The sequence below is a fragment of the Mytilus trossulus genome, chromosome 10, assembly GCF_036588685.1.
Source record: "Mytilus trossulus isolate FHL-02 chromosome 10, PNRI_Mtr1.1.1.hap1, whole genome shotgun sequence".
In the NCBI taxonomy this organism is placed as follows: Eukaryota; Metazoa; Mollusca; class Bivalvia; order Mytilida; family Mytilidae; genus Mytilus; species Mytilus trossulus.
This window is the reverse complement of record NC_086382.1, coordinates 73,863,253-73,883,365: the sequence shown is the minus strand read 5'-3', so window position 1 is coordinate 73,883,365 and position 20,113 is coordinate 73,863,253. Positions and strand designations below refer to the sequence as shown.

The 20,113-nt window shown below is 30.6% G+C and overlaps 1 protein-coding gene across 7 annotated transcripts; it reads left to right on the top strand.

Moving 5' to 3' along the window:
* Positions 1 to 3,780: 3,780 nt before the first annotated feature.
* On the top strand, positions 3,781 to 16,489 carry LOC134688541 (uncharacterized). Of its 7 annotated transcripts, none has more exons than XM_063549332.1 (4): positions 3,781 to 4,007; positions 5,927 to 5,958; positions 14,943 to 15,227; positions 16,080 to 16,489. In XM_063549332.1, exons 3-4 carry the CDS (start codon positions 14,966 to 14,968, stop codon positions 16,430 to 16,432), a joined length of 615 nt encoding a protein of 204 aa, XP_063405402.1. In that variant the 5' UTR covers positions 3,781 to 4,007; positions 5,927 to 5,958; positions 14,943 to 14,965; the 3' UTR covers positions 16,433 to 16,489. The 7 variants fall into 7 exon arrangements, with proteins under 7 accessions (XP_063405402.1, XP_063405400.1, XP_063405403.1 ...); XM_063549333.1 differs by lacking the exon at positions 3,781 to 4,007 and adding an exon at positions 4,239 to 4,509; XM_063549330.1 differs by lacking the exon at positions 5,927 to 5,958.
* The last annotated feature ends 3,624 nt before the right edge of the window (positions 16,490 to 20,113 follow it).

Sequence of the window (20,113 nt, the reverse complement as noted above, 5' to 3'; positions counted from 1 at the left end):
TTGCCATATTTCTGACTAAGTACAGGTCATTTTTAAAGGAAAATATGGTGGGTTGACCCTGGTTTTGTGGCATTACATTATTTTGCAGTTTTACAATTTTCTAATGTTTTCGATGAATGTGTATGAATTTCTTCTGAGTATATAATTAGATACACTTTTAGCCCCTTAAATGAAAAAATCTTAAAGTATAATAAATCTACAATAAGCAAATTACATTCTATCAAGTTATCAAATCAGATATATATAATAGTATCAGGTTTTGAATTAAATAATTTGCATTTATTTAATCCATTTAACTTCAGATTAATACTGTGTTGCCTTTGTCAATAAAAAATTGAATAACAACACTTGATTAATTACCTGCGTTCACAGCAATTTTCTAGATTTTTCTTGATTTTTATTTGAAACACCCAACGCCAATATTTGGAAAAATCAAATTATTATCAAACAAAAACTTAAATTTTGTCTTAGTAAATTATCAACCTTTACTGTTAGGACCATTTTTTGGTAATATCCTTTTAACGTGGCTCGATATTTTTGCATCCCATCAATGTTTTGTTCTGTTGTGTTCAAATTTTGTATTCTCGTATTTTATATTTGCTTATGTGCTTTTACTGTAAGCCGTTTTGATTTTCTTTGTTGAAATATTTATTTGTTTTATAGTTATTGAAATAATCATACAATATTACTTATTAACACATTGTTGTCAATATAATGGAATTTTATGCGACTGGCATACAAGTGAGCAGTTTTGCTAGCTATAAAACCAGGTCTAAACCACTATTTTCTACATAAAAAATGTCCGTACTAAGTCAGGAATGTGACTGTTGATTTTTATTCGTGATGCATGTGTTTGAGCTTTTGATTTGGGCATTTGATAAGGGAGTTTATCATTTGATCTTTTCTTGGAGTACGGTATGTTTGTTTTATTATTAGATTCTTGCAGCAAGTGTGCTTTAAAAAATATAATATATCTGCCAGTTGATAAATATTCAAGGTCATTCATTCCCTTTTATGAATTCCTTTAAAAACATAACTATGGCATTTCATGGAAAATTGAGATAACCTTTCAAAAGTTTTATTGACGCCTTTGTACTATGAAAGATCTATGTCACTGATAACAACGATCAATTTTCCTTATTTGTGACAACCCAGAGTTTCACTTGTCATCGGATTTATACTTCCCATGAACTATATTTACGACGGATATCATTATATAGATTGAAATATTTACTTTTCCGGAGCATCTTGGTTAAATTACAGCCAACTGCTTGACAAAATTATCGAAACTTTAATACAGGCTGTTCGGCCTCAGGCATAGATTACATAGCTGTATTTGGCAAAACTTTTAGGAATTTTGGTCCTCAATGCGCTTCAACTTTGTACTTTATTTGGCCTTTAAACTTTTTATGATTCTAGCGTCACTGATGAGTCTTTTGTAGATGAAACGCACGTCTGGCGTATATACTAAATTTAGTCCTGGTATCTATGATGAGTTTATTTACAACCACTGGGTCGATGTCACTGCTGGTGGAGAATTATTTTCCTGAGGGTATCACAAGCCCAGTAGTCAGCACTTTTTGTGCTGGCATAAATTGTCATTTATATGGTTATATTTATAAATTTACTGTTTACAAATTTTTTGATTTTTTGAAAAACTAAGGCTTTTCTACCTCAGACATAGATAACCTTAGCTGTATTTGGCAAAACTTTTAAGACTTTTGGTCCTCAATGCTCTTCAACTTCGTACTTTATCTGGCCTTTTTAACTTTTTTGGATTCTAGCGTCACTGATGAGTCTTTTGTAGACGAAACGCACGTCTGGCGTATACACTAAATTTAGTCCAGGTATGTATGATGAGTTTAATACTTGTCCTATATGTTCTCCCATTTATTTTTTTATTGTAGTCCTGTTATGTAATGTTGTCCTTTTAATGTTATTTTAATGTTAACATTGTTATAACGGCGGGAGGTAATCTTAGCCACAAAACCATTTTTTTTTTCTTCAAATGTCCTGTACCAAGTCAGGAAAATGACCACTGTTATAGTAAAGTTCGTTTCTGTGTGTGTTACATTTAAATGTTGTGTTTCTGTTGTGTCGTAGTTCTCTTATATTTGATGTGTTTCCCAAGTTTCAGTTTGTAGCCCGGATTTGGGTTTTGTCTCAATCGATTTATGAATTTCAAACAGCGGTATACAACTGTTGCCTTAATTAATCAAATATCGTACTTTTGCACATTCTGTTTTATTTTTTTATCTAGGTGATTTTTGTGTTAAATTCTTGGATGACATCGACTTCGCTATATCTGCAATACTAAACATTTGGTAGCATTCATATATATTGTACCGGAAACTCTTCCCTAACACCTTATTTGAAATTATTGAAACTTTCTAACAGAACTCTCTCAATAGAACAATGAGATGATTTTGTACACCTTTTTTTATCCGAATCATTTTTGTTGTTTCCCTGTCCATTGAATTTGCAAAGGGCGGATTTGTGATTATGTAAGTTTTCTCACATGACCTCTAGTTCCTTGTAAGGTTATGATTACATCATCTTTTTTCGGTGTAGTGCTTCCAGAGCTATTGGTTTTTTTTATCTACGTGTTCCATGATGTTTCTATTTTTGTTCCACTTATTTTTTTCATTATCCACATGGTATCATATACCGTTTATTATTTTCTCCTATAGTGATAGGAATATTTCGTTCCATTTTTTTTAACACAGGTTATAAGTACATATATATAGGATGATAGTGAATTGAACCCTGTGTGAGATTGACGGTTTCCAAAACAAGCATTATCAAAACAATATGGAAACATCATATCTAGAAAATATCACACATCTATCCAATTGCACTTGAAGTGTTCTTTAAAACAAAACTAAATACCAATGCTTAAAATTAAAAGGATTGGTTCAAAAGCAATAAAATTGAGAATGGAAATGGGGAATGTGTCAAAGAGACAACAACCCGACCAAATAAAAAACAACAACAGAAGGTCACCAACAGGTCTTCAATGTTCGAGTTGCATTATAAAAAGAATTACTAAGGGCCAGTCTAAACTAATAAGGGGTATTTTGTAATACATCTTACACCAGAAAGGAAAGGTGTCCTTAAGTTCAACAAACACTCTGAATACCATACATTTATAAATGTTGGTGTGTGTTTTTGATTGTTGTAGTTCAATGTTTCTGTTGTACTTGTTTTCCATTTTATAGTTGATGTGTTTCCCTTGGTTTTAGTTTGTCAATCGGATATGATTCTGCTCAATCGTATAATTATCATTAAACAGTGATATACCAATGTTGCCTTTCTCTATACAATATTTCAATTGTCCCAAATCGTGATTTGTTAATTGATTGATTGGTGATCTCTTGACGCAGAACCAGTACCCAAAATGTAGACGAGTAGTGAATAAATTGAAGATAGACTTCCGAGATTTGCCATTAACACATCTAATGACTCGAATAATCTTAACCGTAAGGGCATACTTAAGGACGAGCACTACTATTGTCTATGTATCTAAAAACAGATTTTCAGCTGTGAACAAAATAGTTTTAAAACTACATACAAATACATGTTTTTCAAATGTCATTTCAACATTAATATAAAATAGTACGCATCAACACATATCAAAGTAGTTTTATGTTTGTTTTTCCATAGCAACTATAAAAAAAGATCATTTTAAACTCATATTGAAGCCTGAAATAAAACGTGCTTCTTATCGCCACAAAACAGCTATAACATTTAAATGCACAAAATTCCCTTTCAATTAAATTGGATTGTACATTTAACATAGCGATATCCTTTACAAGAGAAGTCGGATCGATTTAAATATACGTTCTATTCATTATACGACAATAAAAAAGATTGTATTGTGTTTTAAATAAAGACGTGAATAAAACGATAAGTGAACTCCAACATTGATTGTCAGGCTATTGATTGATTTACTCTCTCAATATTTATTTATTTTTGGATAATTTCAGCAAAAATGATGAAAAGATCAGGTAAATATTGTTATTTAATTAAAAACGGTGTTATCAATTCATGAAACAACATGTAATGGTTGTATCTTCTGTTTAATGTGTTATTTCTAATAACTTTAATTTCCTTTGGTAATTTTGTCTCTGAATATTTATGGTTAGTTCCTCTTTGGTTATTCTAATGAAGTGTAGGACGTTTATTGGTTAGAGTCATAAAGTCAACATTTTTATCATCTCCTTTAAACCTATAGTAAAATACTATCACATCAAGTTAAGAATTTCTTACACCTATGTTAAATTATATTTCCTGACCCGTAAGTAATAAAAAGAATTCTAAAAGTATATTGGATAGTATTCAATGCACCGGATTATACATGCACCAAATGTGATACTTTCGTTCCCAATCAACAAAGCGAGAGGAGAGAAATTTCAATTTTAGATGGAATAAAATCTTCTCCCTTTTCTGAAGTATGATTCATGAGATATAAGGATTAACATTTTTGGCAAACATACGCTGTCATTGAAGGTAAACACTTGTATTTACTTATCTACGGGCATTTATAAGACTTAGGTTTCGTACGTTTTGTTGACAATAATCATAGTACTAAGTAAGAGCTAATTACAATAGTGTTTAAATAATTCCCACATAATAGATTATAGATTGAAACAATTGACGTTTCTATTTCATGTCGATTTAAAGGTATAAACAAGGGTTAAAGTGGATAAGATCAAGTTTATCAATAAGTCTTATCACCTAACCTACCAAGGGGGTTAGAAAATAACAACTGCCACACTCAGGAGTGTGCGACACCCCCTAATAATTATTTTTTATTTGTTTGATATTATCTTTATTTTATCCATCATGACTTTCAACTTATGTTTTCTTTCTTCATGTGTGCTTACTTTTATCCATTCATTTGTAAGCACCTTCGGTTATAGATACTGTCCCCCTACTTTATTTTGTCTGTAGTGGGACAGTATGAATTCCTCAGCACTTTAGAACAATGATAAGGGACCAAATTTAACTCCATTCAGTACATTGTCGGTGTCTTGTGTTTTGCTATTAGACGAATGTTACAAATTCTGCAAAACAATTCTTTGTAAGAAAAACCACATAAACTGTGTTTAAAAAAGAAAAATCACAAAAAAACTGAAATCCGAGGAAAATTCAAAAAAAGAAAGAACCTTTAATCAAATGGTAAAATCATAAGCTCAAACACATCAAACGAATGGGTAACAACTGTCATATTCCTGACGTGGTACAGACATTTTATTATAGTCCTCATTGTTTGAGTTACTGTGGAATACTAAGCACGCACGTGTCTCCCTCAAATAAATTTTTGTTCATCTGTGTTCTTCTTTGAAACTCATATATTTGAATTTTCTATCTTTTGGTGAAAGCTACTTATATATATAAAAGTATCAATAAGAAGTGCTATATTTTTCTTAATCTTGCGTATATTGCATGTAGACATAACATTTCGCTGCCCTTTTCTTTTGCGATAAAATTGAGAATGGAAATGGGGAATGTGTCAAAGAGACAACAACCCGACCAAATAAAAAACAACAACAACAGAAGGTCACCAACAAGTCTTTCAATGTAGCAAGAAATTCCCGCACCCGGAGGCGTCCTTCAGCTGGCCCCTAAACAAATATATACTAGTTCAGTGATAATGAACGCCATACTTATTTCCAAATTGTACACAAGAAACTAAAATTAAAATAATACAAGACTAATGTCTTATGTATGTATTTTTATTAAATTGTATAATACGCAAAAAAGTTACACAATACCATTGAGAAAATAATATGTGTAATGATCTGTGATAAATGCATTAGATTTTTTACGCAAACTATTAAAAAGTCATAAATTAAGTGTAAATCGATGTAAATATTTCATTAAATATGGAAATATTTTAATAAGATATATAATACATTTTAAGGAGTTGGTACGTTTTGACACAACTTTTATATTGTAAGTATTAAAAATTAGTGTTGTAAAGTATATACTTGTAAATGTAGATGGTTATAGGAATATGTAATCTTTATATATTCATGTATATAGTATTGTAGTTTTACATATTCACATATTTTAATTGGGTTTTGGAATGTATAATCTTTATATATATATAGTGTTGTAGTTTTACATATTCACATATTTTAATTGGGTTTTGGAATGTATAATCTTTATATATATATAGTGTTGTAGTTTTACATATTCACATTTTTTAATTGGGTTTTGGAATGACTTTTCTATGTAGATGTAGTATTGTAGTTTTTGATAATCGCATATTTAATACTTAATGATGGTGATTATAATAGTTAAGCACCACCCAAACGTTTTGTTTCAGTGTAGAATTCAGTCTTTAACACAATAAGAAAGTTTTACTATGTCATATTAACATAATTTATGATATTTCTCCAAAGAAATAACGTGAGGCTCATATTTTAAAATCGTAAAAAAATTATACCGTGCTGCACCTTTTTGTACGCAAAATAACATACATATAGATTCTATCACTGCATCGAGTGTAATACGATATTTATCCACTCTAGACAGTTAAATTTGACAATAATTCAACTGTTGAGAGTGGATAAATATCGTATTCACAAGATTTGGTGGTGGAATCTGTTTCTCGAATGATTTTCTAACATATGCAGGCAAACTTATTCTTTCTTTTCGAATGATCTGCAAAAAGATGTGTTCTTTCTATGTGACGTCGTCAGGCATGGTCGCCTTTTTTCATGCCGTCACAATAGGAAATTCAGAGGAAAGCAAGAAAATTCGACGTCACAATCGGATTTTAACCAATGAAGTACTGAGATCAACCAACCACACGTTGATTAAATTTTTTTTTGTACAATGGATGCAGAAAGGGATAAATTGACGAAGAATTAGAGAAAGTTATTTATAAATCAAATACAAAAAATATCATTTATTGAGCCCTGTCAAACTTTTAACTTTTCAAACGTGTAAATTTTAATCATCAAAGATAGTTCTAAATCAAAACGATTTCAGTAGTTCCCCGACGTTCATGTAATCAGTGATAAGAACCGACTACTGGTGATATACCCAACCCACCCCATCCCTTAAAAACACAAAACTAAGACCAAGACTAACACACAAAAACAACCAAAATATTAATTAATAAAAAGCTGATCAGAATATTTCTGGGGGGATTCAGAATTAAAATAAAATTGTGATTGAGCTTGCATTATAAAGTTTATAAGTTTGTATCTATGCTTAGTACATTAGTCTTCAAGAATGGTGAATGATTTACCGGATTAAAAGGTTAATCTAAGACATCGTAACAGATATTTTAAACCGGCTATTATAAGACCTGGGTGAAAGTTTAACTTTTAATACCATCTGTGTTACTGATCCTATTATCATGAAGCGATGTTCTACAAAAATCAAACACGAGGCTACAGACAAATAACGCTGACAATAAGAAGAGTTAAAAAATACCATGCTTTAGTTTTAGAAGTTCTTTCCATTTGACACTAACATAATTAAAGTAGTTACCTCTATAACAACTGTTGTAGACTACTAGTCGTAGCATACCCATAAACAGTATGATAGATTATTTGGTGTTTGGTGTTGAAAGCAAACTATTTTAAACCCTCGGCACTCGGCCACCGCGGGCTTCACAAACAGAATAAACTGTGTATTTATGTATAGTATGTATATAATAGTATAATAAAGACTAATAGAACAATTTACTTCAACTTTGGCAGATACACTCGAAATACAGCATTTTTAAAAGTGATTAAATATCTTCCTACAAATGTTTTAGAAAACTTGTTCAAAACTTGTTACTCAAGGAAAAATTACTTTCATTTGTGTCTGATATAAAAACATACAAATGAGAGACAAACAACACCCGAATAAGATAAACTCATAACAATGAGAAACAAACAACACCCGAATAATATAAACTCATAAACAATGAGAGACAAACAACACCCGAATAAGATAAACTCATAAACAATGAGAGACAAACAACACCCGAATAATATAAACTCATAAACAATGAGAGACAAACAACACCCGAATAAGATAAACTCATAAACAATGAGAGACAAACAACACCCGAATAAGATAAACTCATAAACAATGAGAGACAAACAACACCCGAATAAGATAAACTCATAAACAATGAGAGACAAACAACACCCGAATAAGATAAACTCATAAACAATGAGAGACAAACAACACCCGAATAAGATAAACTCATAAACAATGAGAGACAAACAACACCCGAATAAGATAAACTCATAAACAATGAGAGACAAACAACACCCGAATAAGATAAACTCATAAACAATGAGAGACAAACAACACCCGAATAAGATAAACTCATAAACAATGAGAGACAAACAACACCCGAATAAGATAAACTCATAAACAATGAGAGACAAACAACACCCGAATAAGATAAACTCATAAACAATGAGAGACAAACAACACCCGAATAAGATAAACTCATAAACAATGAGAGACAAACAACACCCGAATAAGATAAACTCATAAACAATGAGAGACAAACAACACCCGAATAAGATAAACTCATAAACAATGAGAGACAAACAACACCCGAATAAGATAAATTCATAATAATAGCTGTCTGTATGATCAAAAAGTATCATTATATGAAATGATGGTACCTATATGAAATGAAATGAGAAAAAAAACGATGCTTAAAATTAATATTGTAAGCGAACAAACTTAAGGGTACCAATTTTGCATTAAGATTAATAGATATTTAATTGAATTAAAAAATATCGATTTGAGATAAATATGTACCGATATGAGACGAGAATGAGATCGAAATCGATAAATCAGACAATCATATTGATATCAGTTAGAAAAGGATAGCTATATAAGAGATACATCTGTAGGAATTTATACTGCACTCGTTCTATTTGAGCAGTCAAAATGCGTTGACTGTATATTTCTATATGTCATATACAGTCACTGACACGATATCACTTTTCCTCATGAATATTTAAATAGAAAATGCCGAAATGATATTTAATTATTCATACGACCTCTTCAACCTGTTCTTGTTTCCAATGCAAACAACGATGTATGGATCGACTCAACCTTGTTTCTTTTGCAATTATTGGAAAAACATATTTCATTTGTTTATATTTTTTGTTTGCAACCTATAAATTATTATGTTTCATGCTCGTGGTTGATATTTAAGTCCAGAATCAAACGATTTCGTTCACCATCGAGTGTGAGTTTCAACAGGTAAATTTGTACATTTCATTGTGTTGTATATTTCTCCGCGAGCATGATATGAGGCCTTTTTAAAGGGGATTTTCCCCAATATTTAAATCAAATAAATAACATAAACGCATTAAGCAACCATTGAAAATGTTGTTTTAATTAGATTGCAGTATAAAGACAATAATAGTGCATTGACTTGACATATCAACGATATAAGGATTCGGCCCGAAACGGGGAAATAGCTCGGCACAGCCTCGCATTTCCCCGTTTCTAAGCCTCATCCTTATTTCGTTGATATTTCAAGTCAATGCACTATTATTGTCTATATATCAGATAAACGATACTGACTAATGAGATGAGTGGATACCAATGCATTAGATAGATAGAAACCGATATTTACATGAACAGACACCGATATTATACGATTAATTAAGACTGATTTATTAAATGAAGAGAAACCGATATACGAGATGAATAGATTTTCTATGAAAAAATAAGTACCGATATTTGAGATAAAAGATACTAACCATTTTACCAATGTATGATACTACTGGATTCAATAGATACCATTCTGAGACAAATTATTCCGATGTGAGATGAAAAAATATCGATACCATTTATACATAATATGGATACAATATAAATATATTAGACAATGCTATGATATATAGGTGATGAATAAATGAGTAAAATACATTTTAATTTAGAAAAACGATTCGGCGATACGAGATAAATTAATACCGATTTAAAATAAGTACATGTATGTACCGATGAGTGGTGAAAAGATATCAATCTTGGGGATAAAATCGAACTGCAATACATTTTTAGCTATGATGCGAGTTACATGCTACCAATATAAGATAAATATACAGTTATTTGGGAGAAATTATAATTACCGATTTAAAGGACACACAGGTTGCATTAAATTTCATTTCTGGTGAACAATACATTTGTACGTCGAATACATTTTTTTTTCAATTTATGAGATTATATTTCAATCGATATTAATTTGAAAATTTATATAGATGCATGTCTAATAAAACCCTGTCACAGTCACCGTACTTCTAACCCATGTTTAAATAACTAATTTGTAGATTAAATCTGACACTAAAAAGGACATGAAATGAATTTTAAAAATAAAGTACGACTTGATGTTTTTAATAAACATTGTATACCTGAATAAATTAAATATGATAAAAACTGTCTTGATAGACTGTTTAATCGATTTTGCTCTGTAGTTGTATGTATAGGCTGGCATGTGATCAGGTCGTCTTATTTACTTTACTATATTGAATTTTATGAAGTAATTGAAAAGCTAAGGCTTTAGTTGTATGCATCTCTTGTGTCAGTCAGATAAAAAAAAAGGGTGACTAAGTAAACTTATCTTTTAACTAATAAAACCAACAAAAAAAACTAACCGCGGGCAAATATTTATTTATATGGCAATAGATTTTTGTGAACGTGAGACTGTCGTATACAGTACAGCGGAATTATACTCCCCAACTAGGCAAGTATTTGACATAGGTTTACCTAAAATTACAATTCTTATATTGCTCGATGTTCACTTTGAGGTAAGCCTATTGAAATGTATATATATTTATCGTTACTCGCTTACTCGTCGCATAACATTATCAAAGATCTATATTGTAATGTAATTGACTTCGTTTCCATAACATTTTTAATATTTAAAGAAACATAGCATTTTGGGTTTTATTTGAATAGTTGACATAAAACCATCATAACCTAAAATTAAGATAGTTTCTAAATTATAATGAAAAGACAGTATTCAAATATTTAGTTTCTTTTCTTTGCAACCACAGCAGAGCATATATAATATAGACGTACGTGTTTGACATGGATTAATTATCATAATTTTTGCCAAAACACTGGATTTCGATAATTCATTTTTTTAATTGATTATCCCCTTGACTTTCTATACAATAATTATGAATATGTGTCATAACCTGCATCGAACTTTTATTACTCTTTTGATCTACAATTTGTATTATTAGTCTCTATTGTATTCTATTAAATTGTCTTAATCCTTAAATTGCTTAAAATCCAAATATTTGTAATTTTGTACATGTTACTCTACATTTCACTGTTTTGAGTTAGTTGTTCGGTCTTGTCGGACTTCTAAAATAGTTTGAGGAGCGAACAAATATTCCTTCTTTGTGTCATGAAGTCGGACCTTTACCTAATCGAAATGTTGTGTTACACCTAACGAACGGTTACAAACCACTATGTTTTGTGAACCTGTTGCAATATCGGTTAAGAGGGAAATAAATATATTTTCCCATTATATTACCATGACAGATAAACACTATCCAGTCCTTGCCTGGCTTTGGCTTTACTTGTTATCCAGTTTGGTTTATTATCACCTCTTCATCTTTAGAATAAGCTTTGTATTTTGATATATCTCTGCTTCGAGCATAATTAAAGAGAAATTGCTTATCGAAATGCACATCGAATCCGGTGCACACAATTGGTACCGTTTATGTCATCACAATATATTATATAGGATACCTTGATATATCCCTCATATCGTAAGTTTATAGTTCACTCTTTATATAAAAAGTATAATTTCTCCTGTAACTGAGCATATGAAATACTATCCTCCCTGTGCAAATTGTCACCCATGTTTTGTTTCTTTGCTCTATAGTATACTCTAGTACTCTCGGACAAGCAAAATAGCTATTTATTTATTGTGGGAAAAACATACATGATCAAACTTTGGCGTCAGATATCATAATTTTATTTCCAAGTGCGTAGCACCTATTCGTCTTATTTTTATACGATTCTTAAATTGAATAGTATTTTATTCATAATAGACGAAATAAAAGGGGCAATCAAAACAACACGTCAATATAACATTATGAGATTGAAAAATGAATGTATTGTATACACACCGTTTTATCAATTCAAAATTGCTTATGTATGTTTTTTAATCGTGTGAAATGGATTAGGTTTACACTGGTTTTTCTTTTATACAAGATAAATTGGCGAATGAACCAGTAAGTAAACAGATAGAATAGACTATTGTTGTTGTGTTATTAATGTCATTTGGCAGTCATAAATCCTATTTAAATGAAAGGTTCAATTATTGTCTAGGGATAATAACTTTAACAAATATTTCCTCATAATCAATTGTCATTTGTATTGAATACAAACATAGATACATATGTAATATAAAAGTTATAAATCGGAAAAGCTGATCAGTTCAAGTCATGATTTTGAAGAACCTGGTATAGTCAGTAAAATATCTGGAAAATGGCGGACAAACGTCCAAGTATGTGGCAATCTATAACAATGATTAACAATTGTATGTCTTCTGCAGGACAATATATCCGTTTTGCATTTTTTTGTATCGCTTTATTTTATTATTTTATTAATATTGTATGCTTTTTCTCCGTATCCATTTCCAGCAGGTACAGATGTTTTATTTCAAATAATTTCGACTGTTCTGTAGATAATGTCTATAAATGAAAGGGATATTTTTTGTATGAGAATTATAAAACGCATTAACAAAAAGTATCAAGCACCAAGGTAATTCAACCAGGGCAGCACAGTCAAACGTTAGACTCACTATACCCACCAACGGAAACATAACTGTAATATTCCTGACTGGGTACAGGCAATATTTCTGAAGAAAATTGAAGTTTCAACCTTCAAGTTTATTTTTTTTCGCTTAACAGTATACCTCCCCTTTTCATATAATCAGTTGCAAAAATTTCTGTCAATGCAAGGATAATGTTAAGTTTTACGCCACAGCTGCAATTCTATGTGACTGTACTGTTTTCAGTTTTAATAGTTCTTTCAAGGTGAATGTAATGTTCCACTGTAGTTCATTCAATGAGTCTACATCCTCACGCTTTCAGCTATGGTTCTCTCACGGTGAATGTAACTTCACATTTTCATCTGTAATTCTTTTTTGGATATATTGTACATTCACGATTTCAGCTTTAAAATTAAGATGACTGTACTTCTTTACTATTTTTGTGTTGATGAGTTGCTGTCTACTTGATGTTTACCCCATAATTATGTTCTGTAATAAATATCTGATTTTTTTTATTCAATGTTTCAATATTGCATTGAACTTTTCAGAATTGTCCTGATACAATCATTTTACTAGCATGTATTGATTTTCTTAAAGTAAAAAGACATCAAGCACCCTTTACTTCCTTTTACAAGATTATATAATTACCAGCGGTATACATTTGTTGTACTTGTTACATGTATTGCTTGCTTTGATTTCCTTTCAAACCTTAATCCTTTCAATAACAATTGAATGATAAATTATTCATACACATATCAATATTCCTTCTAAAGATTATAATTACATGGAATACTTATCCATAGATAGGCTTGAGTAATTGTTTTCATTCCCCCCAATCAATACAACTTTGAAATTGACATTTTCAGTAAAAATTCAATATCTTTTAATCCTATAAAAGAAATAAATCATTTTTGACGTTTTTGTCAAGTGGCTGGTATAGTCATTGGTAATTTTAATAAGTTAACGGAATTGATCAACACCCATACTACAAACAGGTATGACAAAAATTTTATATATTATATTTTCATTTTAAGTTTATTTCAAATATGATATGTATAAGATATCATGACTTATTATATCACTTTAAGTTTGTGTAAACGTAACATACAAGATAAAACAAGCATGACAAATCGTCTCGAAAAGTACAAACAGAGACAAATGAGAAACTGTGGTCTAAATTAATATTAACAAACATTCTCATAGAATGTAGATTTTGTGATTATTTATTCATAATGTTTAGAATTATTATATCCATGGATATGTAAAAATAAATAATTGGATTATATATGTATTAACACCTTGCATTTCCTGGTAAGTGGGCTATTACAAATTAAAATTATACTCGCATTCTTTGAGTTTTTTTGAGTTTTTTTTTAGCTATATATATATATAGTCAGTGAAAAAAACAATTATAGTGTTAATTAAAAAAGTATGTACAAAGTTTGTGCGTTTAAAACGGTTATAACGGTTAATGTTAACATCATGATCTAGATGCATTTCAGTGTTCTTGTCGAAGGTCTGCTTGTCTTATTGTCAGATCATGATGTTAACATACATACAAAATATACTAACTCGAGATTAAATCATAAATTTAGAACCTCAATGTGCTCAATTATTAAAATCTATAAACAATACAAACATAAAATGTCTACAAGTCTGAATCCTGTTTGTGTGTGTGTGAAGAAGGAAGTTTAGCAACCGTTTTAAACGCACAAACTTTGTACATACTTTTTTAATTAACACTATAATTGTTTTTTTCACTGACTATATATATATAGCTAAAAAAAAACTAAAAAAACCTCAAAGAATGCGAGTATAATTTTAATTTGTAATAGCCCACTTACCAGGAAATGCAAGGTGTTAATACATATATAATCCAATTATTTATTTTTACATATCCATGGATATAATAATTCTAAACATTATGAATAAATAATCACAAAATCTACATTCTATGAGAATGTTTGTTAATATTAATTTAGACCACAGTTTCTCATTTGTCTCTGTTTGTACTTTTCACTATGTACTCTTTACTTCATATTCAATGTTTTATATGTATATTGGAATGTATAATGTAATACAAGTGGTGGGACCTTATAAAATATTGAATCTGAATCTGAATTTGTGACAGAGTTTAACATTCATTTTGGTATATTGTATTTTTCAGCTTGGGCAAAAATTACAAACTCAATGTCAAAACATGACATAACTGAGACATGGATGAAAAGGCAAGCTGCGCGTGCAGAAATTCCGGAAGTATGCTTGGTAGTGGAGGGTAATTCATTGCTTGTTGATAAAAAGGAACTCTTTGCACAATCTCCTGTATTCGAACGGCTAAGTAAAACAGTATTTGGAAAACGAGAACAGCAGATAGTTATAAAGGGGAAAAGACGGAAAGATGTTGTCAATTTTCTACGATGTACTATGCCTGGTGTACTGGAACCTATGAATAGTAAGTAATTTAAAAATAGCACACGGTAGAATATAATGGTAGTTTATGTATTATAAAGTAAATGTGGTATAATTTTCTACGAGACACCTCTTCACAACAACTGATATCAAAATTAAAAAAATATCTGTCACATTATGGCCGTCAACAATGAGCAAAGCCCATACATGCATATTTAAATGATTAACTTGCTTTAAAACTGTTGTCTTTTTTATTTTTATCCAAGTAAGACGAAGCTTTTAGAAACGTTTGCATCCAAACAATGATGTGGAAAAAAATGCCATGCAAACTCATTGATCGAATCAAGATCAGTACGGAAAAAGACCCAACACTTAAAGCATGGGTTCCTCACAGCAAGATCGTTAATACTTTAAAACAAACATGATCGTACCAAGACATTAGACTATCGTTTTGAGAGACTTCTTTCTCCATACATGCCATAGGAGATTACGAATCTGTCGTGTCATGCATTATTTCTCCATTTATTTTCGTTCATGATTAGTAACTGTTAGTGTTTAATTAGTTAAAGATTTAGCCTGAAAACCGTATCCAAGAATAGTCTATTCTGTTTTCTGAAATTCTTCTTAATTCCCAGCTGTTCAAATAAACGTGAAGTTAACAATTACAAATTGAAGAGTACAAGTATTATAAATCTACTGCACTTTAAAAATATGCATACTAATAAAATATACTGTAATTAAAGCACGTTGAACGTGCAAATACTTAAAATATTGCAGTTTATTTATTTTTTATTTCCCCGATGTTCTATAAAATACACCAGACATTTGTAAAAAAGTAGATTTTGCTTATCATGTTTATCAATAATGATTAAAGAGTACAAAATATATATTTCAGGTGAAAACGTTCACAGGATTCTTCCAATGGCGTTCGAATATCAGGCAAAAAATACATTGAAACGCGCTGACGACTTTCTAGCAGAGGAAATTCAACAAATTGGTGATAATTTGTCATCGTCAGAAATTGTCAAAAAAATTCTTGAAGCAGAAAAATATAATTTAATGGAATATTTGAAAACATGTGTTATGCTAGCAGCAAAACGGAGATTCAAAAGTCTGTTAGCGTGTAAGGATTTTTATAGAATAACAGAGAAAACCAAGTTAGAAATGCGATTTAAACGCTGGAAGGATGTAGAAATAGTGTCTGATGTAGAAGCAGATTTAACACAAAACTTTCCTCATACACGTTAAATGCAATGCTCGTATTATCATATTAAATTTTCATTCATTAAATAGCAATATAGATGTTGTTTCTTTCACCCTTTCTGTTCAAAATACCGTATAGCGGGTTATTTTCAACCTGAGTGTTGACAGGCAATTGGTGAAAAGTTTGCAATGGTGACTACGTAAAATCTGGTTTTCGTCGATTCCAACAGAACCTGCATAATTTCTCTTTTTTGTTCTGTTTTACTCAGATTTACAAAAACACCCAAAAAAAAAAAAAAATACGAATTGACTTTCAAACGTGTGACAAATGAAAAGAACACCTTAATGTATATCAAATAAGGAATTATTTATTTACCAAAGGTAGGAGTTACGAATTTAGCATACATGTATATTTGGTTGCGTAGATATATATCTGGGATACGTGATCTTCAATTGAGTGCTTCGCGTGAATTCAATATGCAAAATTTAGCCAGGAACCTGATGTTTAGTTGTTGTCGTTTGTTGGTGTTGTACAAAAGTGTTTCACGTTTTTTTTATATATATAAATTACACCAGTGGGTTTCCCGTTTGAATGGTTTTACAATAGTCACTTTGGTACCCTTGATTGTTCGATATGAGTCAAGGATTTGTGTTGAAGACCGTACTTTGACCAATACTGGTTTACTTTTACAAATCATAAATGGATGGAGAGTTGTTTCATTGACACTCATACCACATCTTCTGATACCTTTGTCGGTCACTCCCGGCATCATTGAGTTGTTCGAGTTATTTTCTATCACAGACATATCTTATAGTTAAAAAAATAAATAACAGTGCATGTTTTATTAATAAAAAAAAGAATTCTATAAATTTAGAATATGTTTGTCTTCATGATACTGAAGCAGATCAGAGGTTGATGCTTGCAAGAAAGTACAAAAGAGTAAAGTAGGCGCCAAATTGTGAACTAATATACGGATAATTGTACGAGTTGTTCATTAAAAATAATATTTGTTTTATCTCTTGAACTTGTACTTATGAGTCTTCAAAATGCCATATTTATCCCAAATCAAAGTTGTTTTGTTCATTAAAAATAATCTTTGTTTTATCTCTTGAACTTGTACTTATGAGTCTTCAAAATGCCATATTTATCCCAAATCAAATTCTTTTTAAGAAATGCATCATCAAAAGTGAAACAAAGTATGTAGTTTCAAATTATTGTTGATGCATAAAATGTTGCTTAGATTTCATATGTGTATGTGACAGAAAATTATAAGAACGTAGATTTAAGTGTCTATGTTTTACGTCCCCTAAGTATGTCCCATTGTTTATAACACCGAAATAGCATAAATTATATCAATGTTAATGTCGTTGAAGATTATGTTTAGTTTCTTGTTTAACCAAATCAAGATCCTGCTGAAAAGAATAGAAGACAATCCTCCTCTGACAATGTTACAAAGTTGAAACACAATTGTGGAATATGCGGAACAAAAATCCTTGTCAAAATTTTAAGTTGGTTATGTACAGTTGTGTGAATGTCTTGTCCGTGACTTGAATTTAGACATCAACTTTTCTTAGGGATGACATCAGATATGCTGCAACGGATTTTTTTGTCGTTTCAATGACTTCAGTTCCAATGTTTTCTATTTGTTATTTGGGCTAACATAAGTTACAGTTTGATTTAATCAAAGGCATGTATTGCTGAAAAAAAGAAATTAAAAAAAAGTGAACCCTAATATTTTATTACTTGTAATTATTTAAATGTGTTAATAAAACGACTAGACTTCAATTCAATTCAATTCTTTATTACTTTGAGCAAATGATGCTCATCAGTACAAATATAATATATATGCAAATACAATATAACATAAATAAATACATAAATACATAAAACATATATAACTGATAAATGAATACATCCGAGAAGAATAATAATCTGTAGTAAGTATTGGTAACTTATAACATGTCTGTTCTACGTTTAAATGCATGGAAAAGAAATTTACAAAGGCTACATATGTCTTTTACATTTTCTGTGCTCAACAACTGTATAAGCTTAAATGACGATGGACGCTTATAATAATATGGCTTAATATACTGTCTCCAAATTGCATTATAACAATCACATGGTAAAATGAAATGAAACTCGTCTTCTATTGTATTTAAAGTACAGAGAGTGCATTTTCGTTCTGATCTATTAACACCGTGATATCGTCCTGTTTCAACAAATAAGTTATGTGAATGTTTGTGATATATTTGTTTAGGGGCCAACTGAAGGACTCCTCCGGTGCGGGAATTTCTCGCTACATGGAAGACCTGTTGGTGACCTTCTGTTGTTGTCTTTTCCATGGTCGGTTTGTGGTCTCTTTGACACATTCCTCTTTCCATTCTCAATTTTATTAGGAATATGCTTCAATTTATAACCACCAACAAAGATTTATGTGTGTGTTACTGTGTTATGATAAGAAGTTTAGTCTAAGATACATAATTCACTTTGAACTAGCTTTCATGCAGTAACTGCGAGTACTTTCAGATCTGTTTTTGTTTTAGCCTTAATGTATTTTGTCGACTTTGAGCTCTGTATGGATCTGATGAGTTAAGTCTTTTCAACTGATTTATATATGTTGGATGTTACATCACTGGCCCACGCCTCAGTCTGTTATTGATGATGATGTGCATGTCCCAAGACGTTAGCCTGCAATTCAATGGTAGTGGTTTTTTTTAGCTGTATATCGATGTATTTATTTTTCTGTGACTGTATTTTACATTAATTTGTAGGATCTTTTACTATAGATGATTTAGCTGATCTGTAAAAATAACATCTTTATGCCTAATATGTTATGTTCTGTAGTTCGACGCTAGATTAAAACTGACATGGAAAGGTAACACCCGGCCACCGAATGCTTCATTTTCATGAATCCCAGGTGGTCGTGTTGTCTAGAGCACCGGTTACAGTACAGGCGATTTGGTGTCACGATATCTCAGTAGCATAGGTTCGAATCCCGGCGAGGGAAGAACCAAAAATTTGCGAAAGCTTATTAACAGATCTAACATTGTTTGGTTGATGTTTATAGACGAGTTGCATATACAATATATATATTCGGATTATGACCCAGTATTTCACTTCGTGATGTTTTTAAAGTTTTGTTTTTTTATTTTTATAGTGATTTCAATGCTACAATTTTGAAAACAACTAATTATAGTCAAATGATAACATATATTTGCGATATTATTTTTATATACATTATTTACTTTATTTTGAATTAAAGACAGCAAGTGTCATAAATTTAATCCAGACAGCCTTTTCATATTGAGTGTCAGATCTTCGAAGGGATAACTTAAACAAATTAGCTGAATCTTTAACAGTCGTGAAGATTTACTAAAATGGGATATTTGTCAAAGGAAAATATCATAAAGAAGATCCCAATTAAAAGTTATTTGCAAATATTCAACCATTTCTCAAAGATTTTTGTTATCTTTTCCACTTTAATCTTGCTATTAATTACTTTGAAAGAACAATTTATGCACTTAATCTTCTTTCCAAATTTCATTGCACTGGCAATAATAGATTATGATTTTTGGCTGTTTAACGTTCATTTTTTAAAATAATTGCATACTCAGTACGAAACATACTAATATGGTTTATGATTATAAACATTGATTTGTGCTACACCGAGACACACGCAGCTATTTATGTTTACTTGAGGAAGACATGTCACCTTATACAATTGA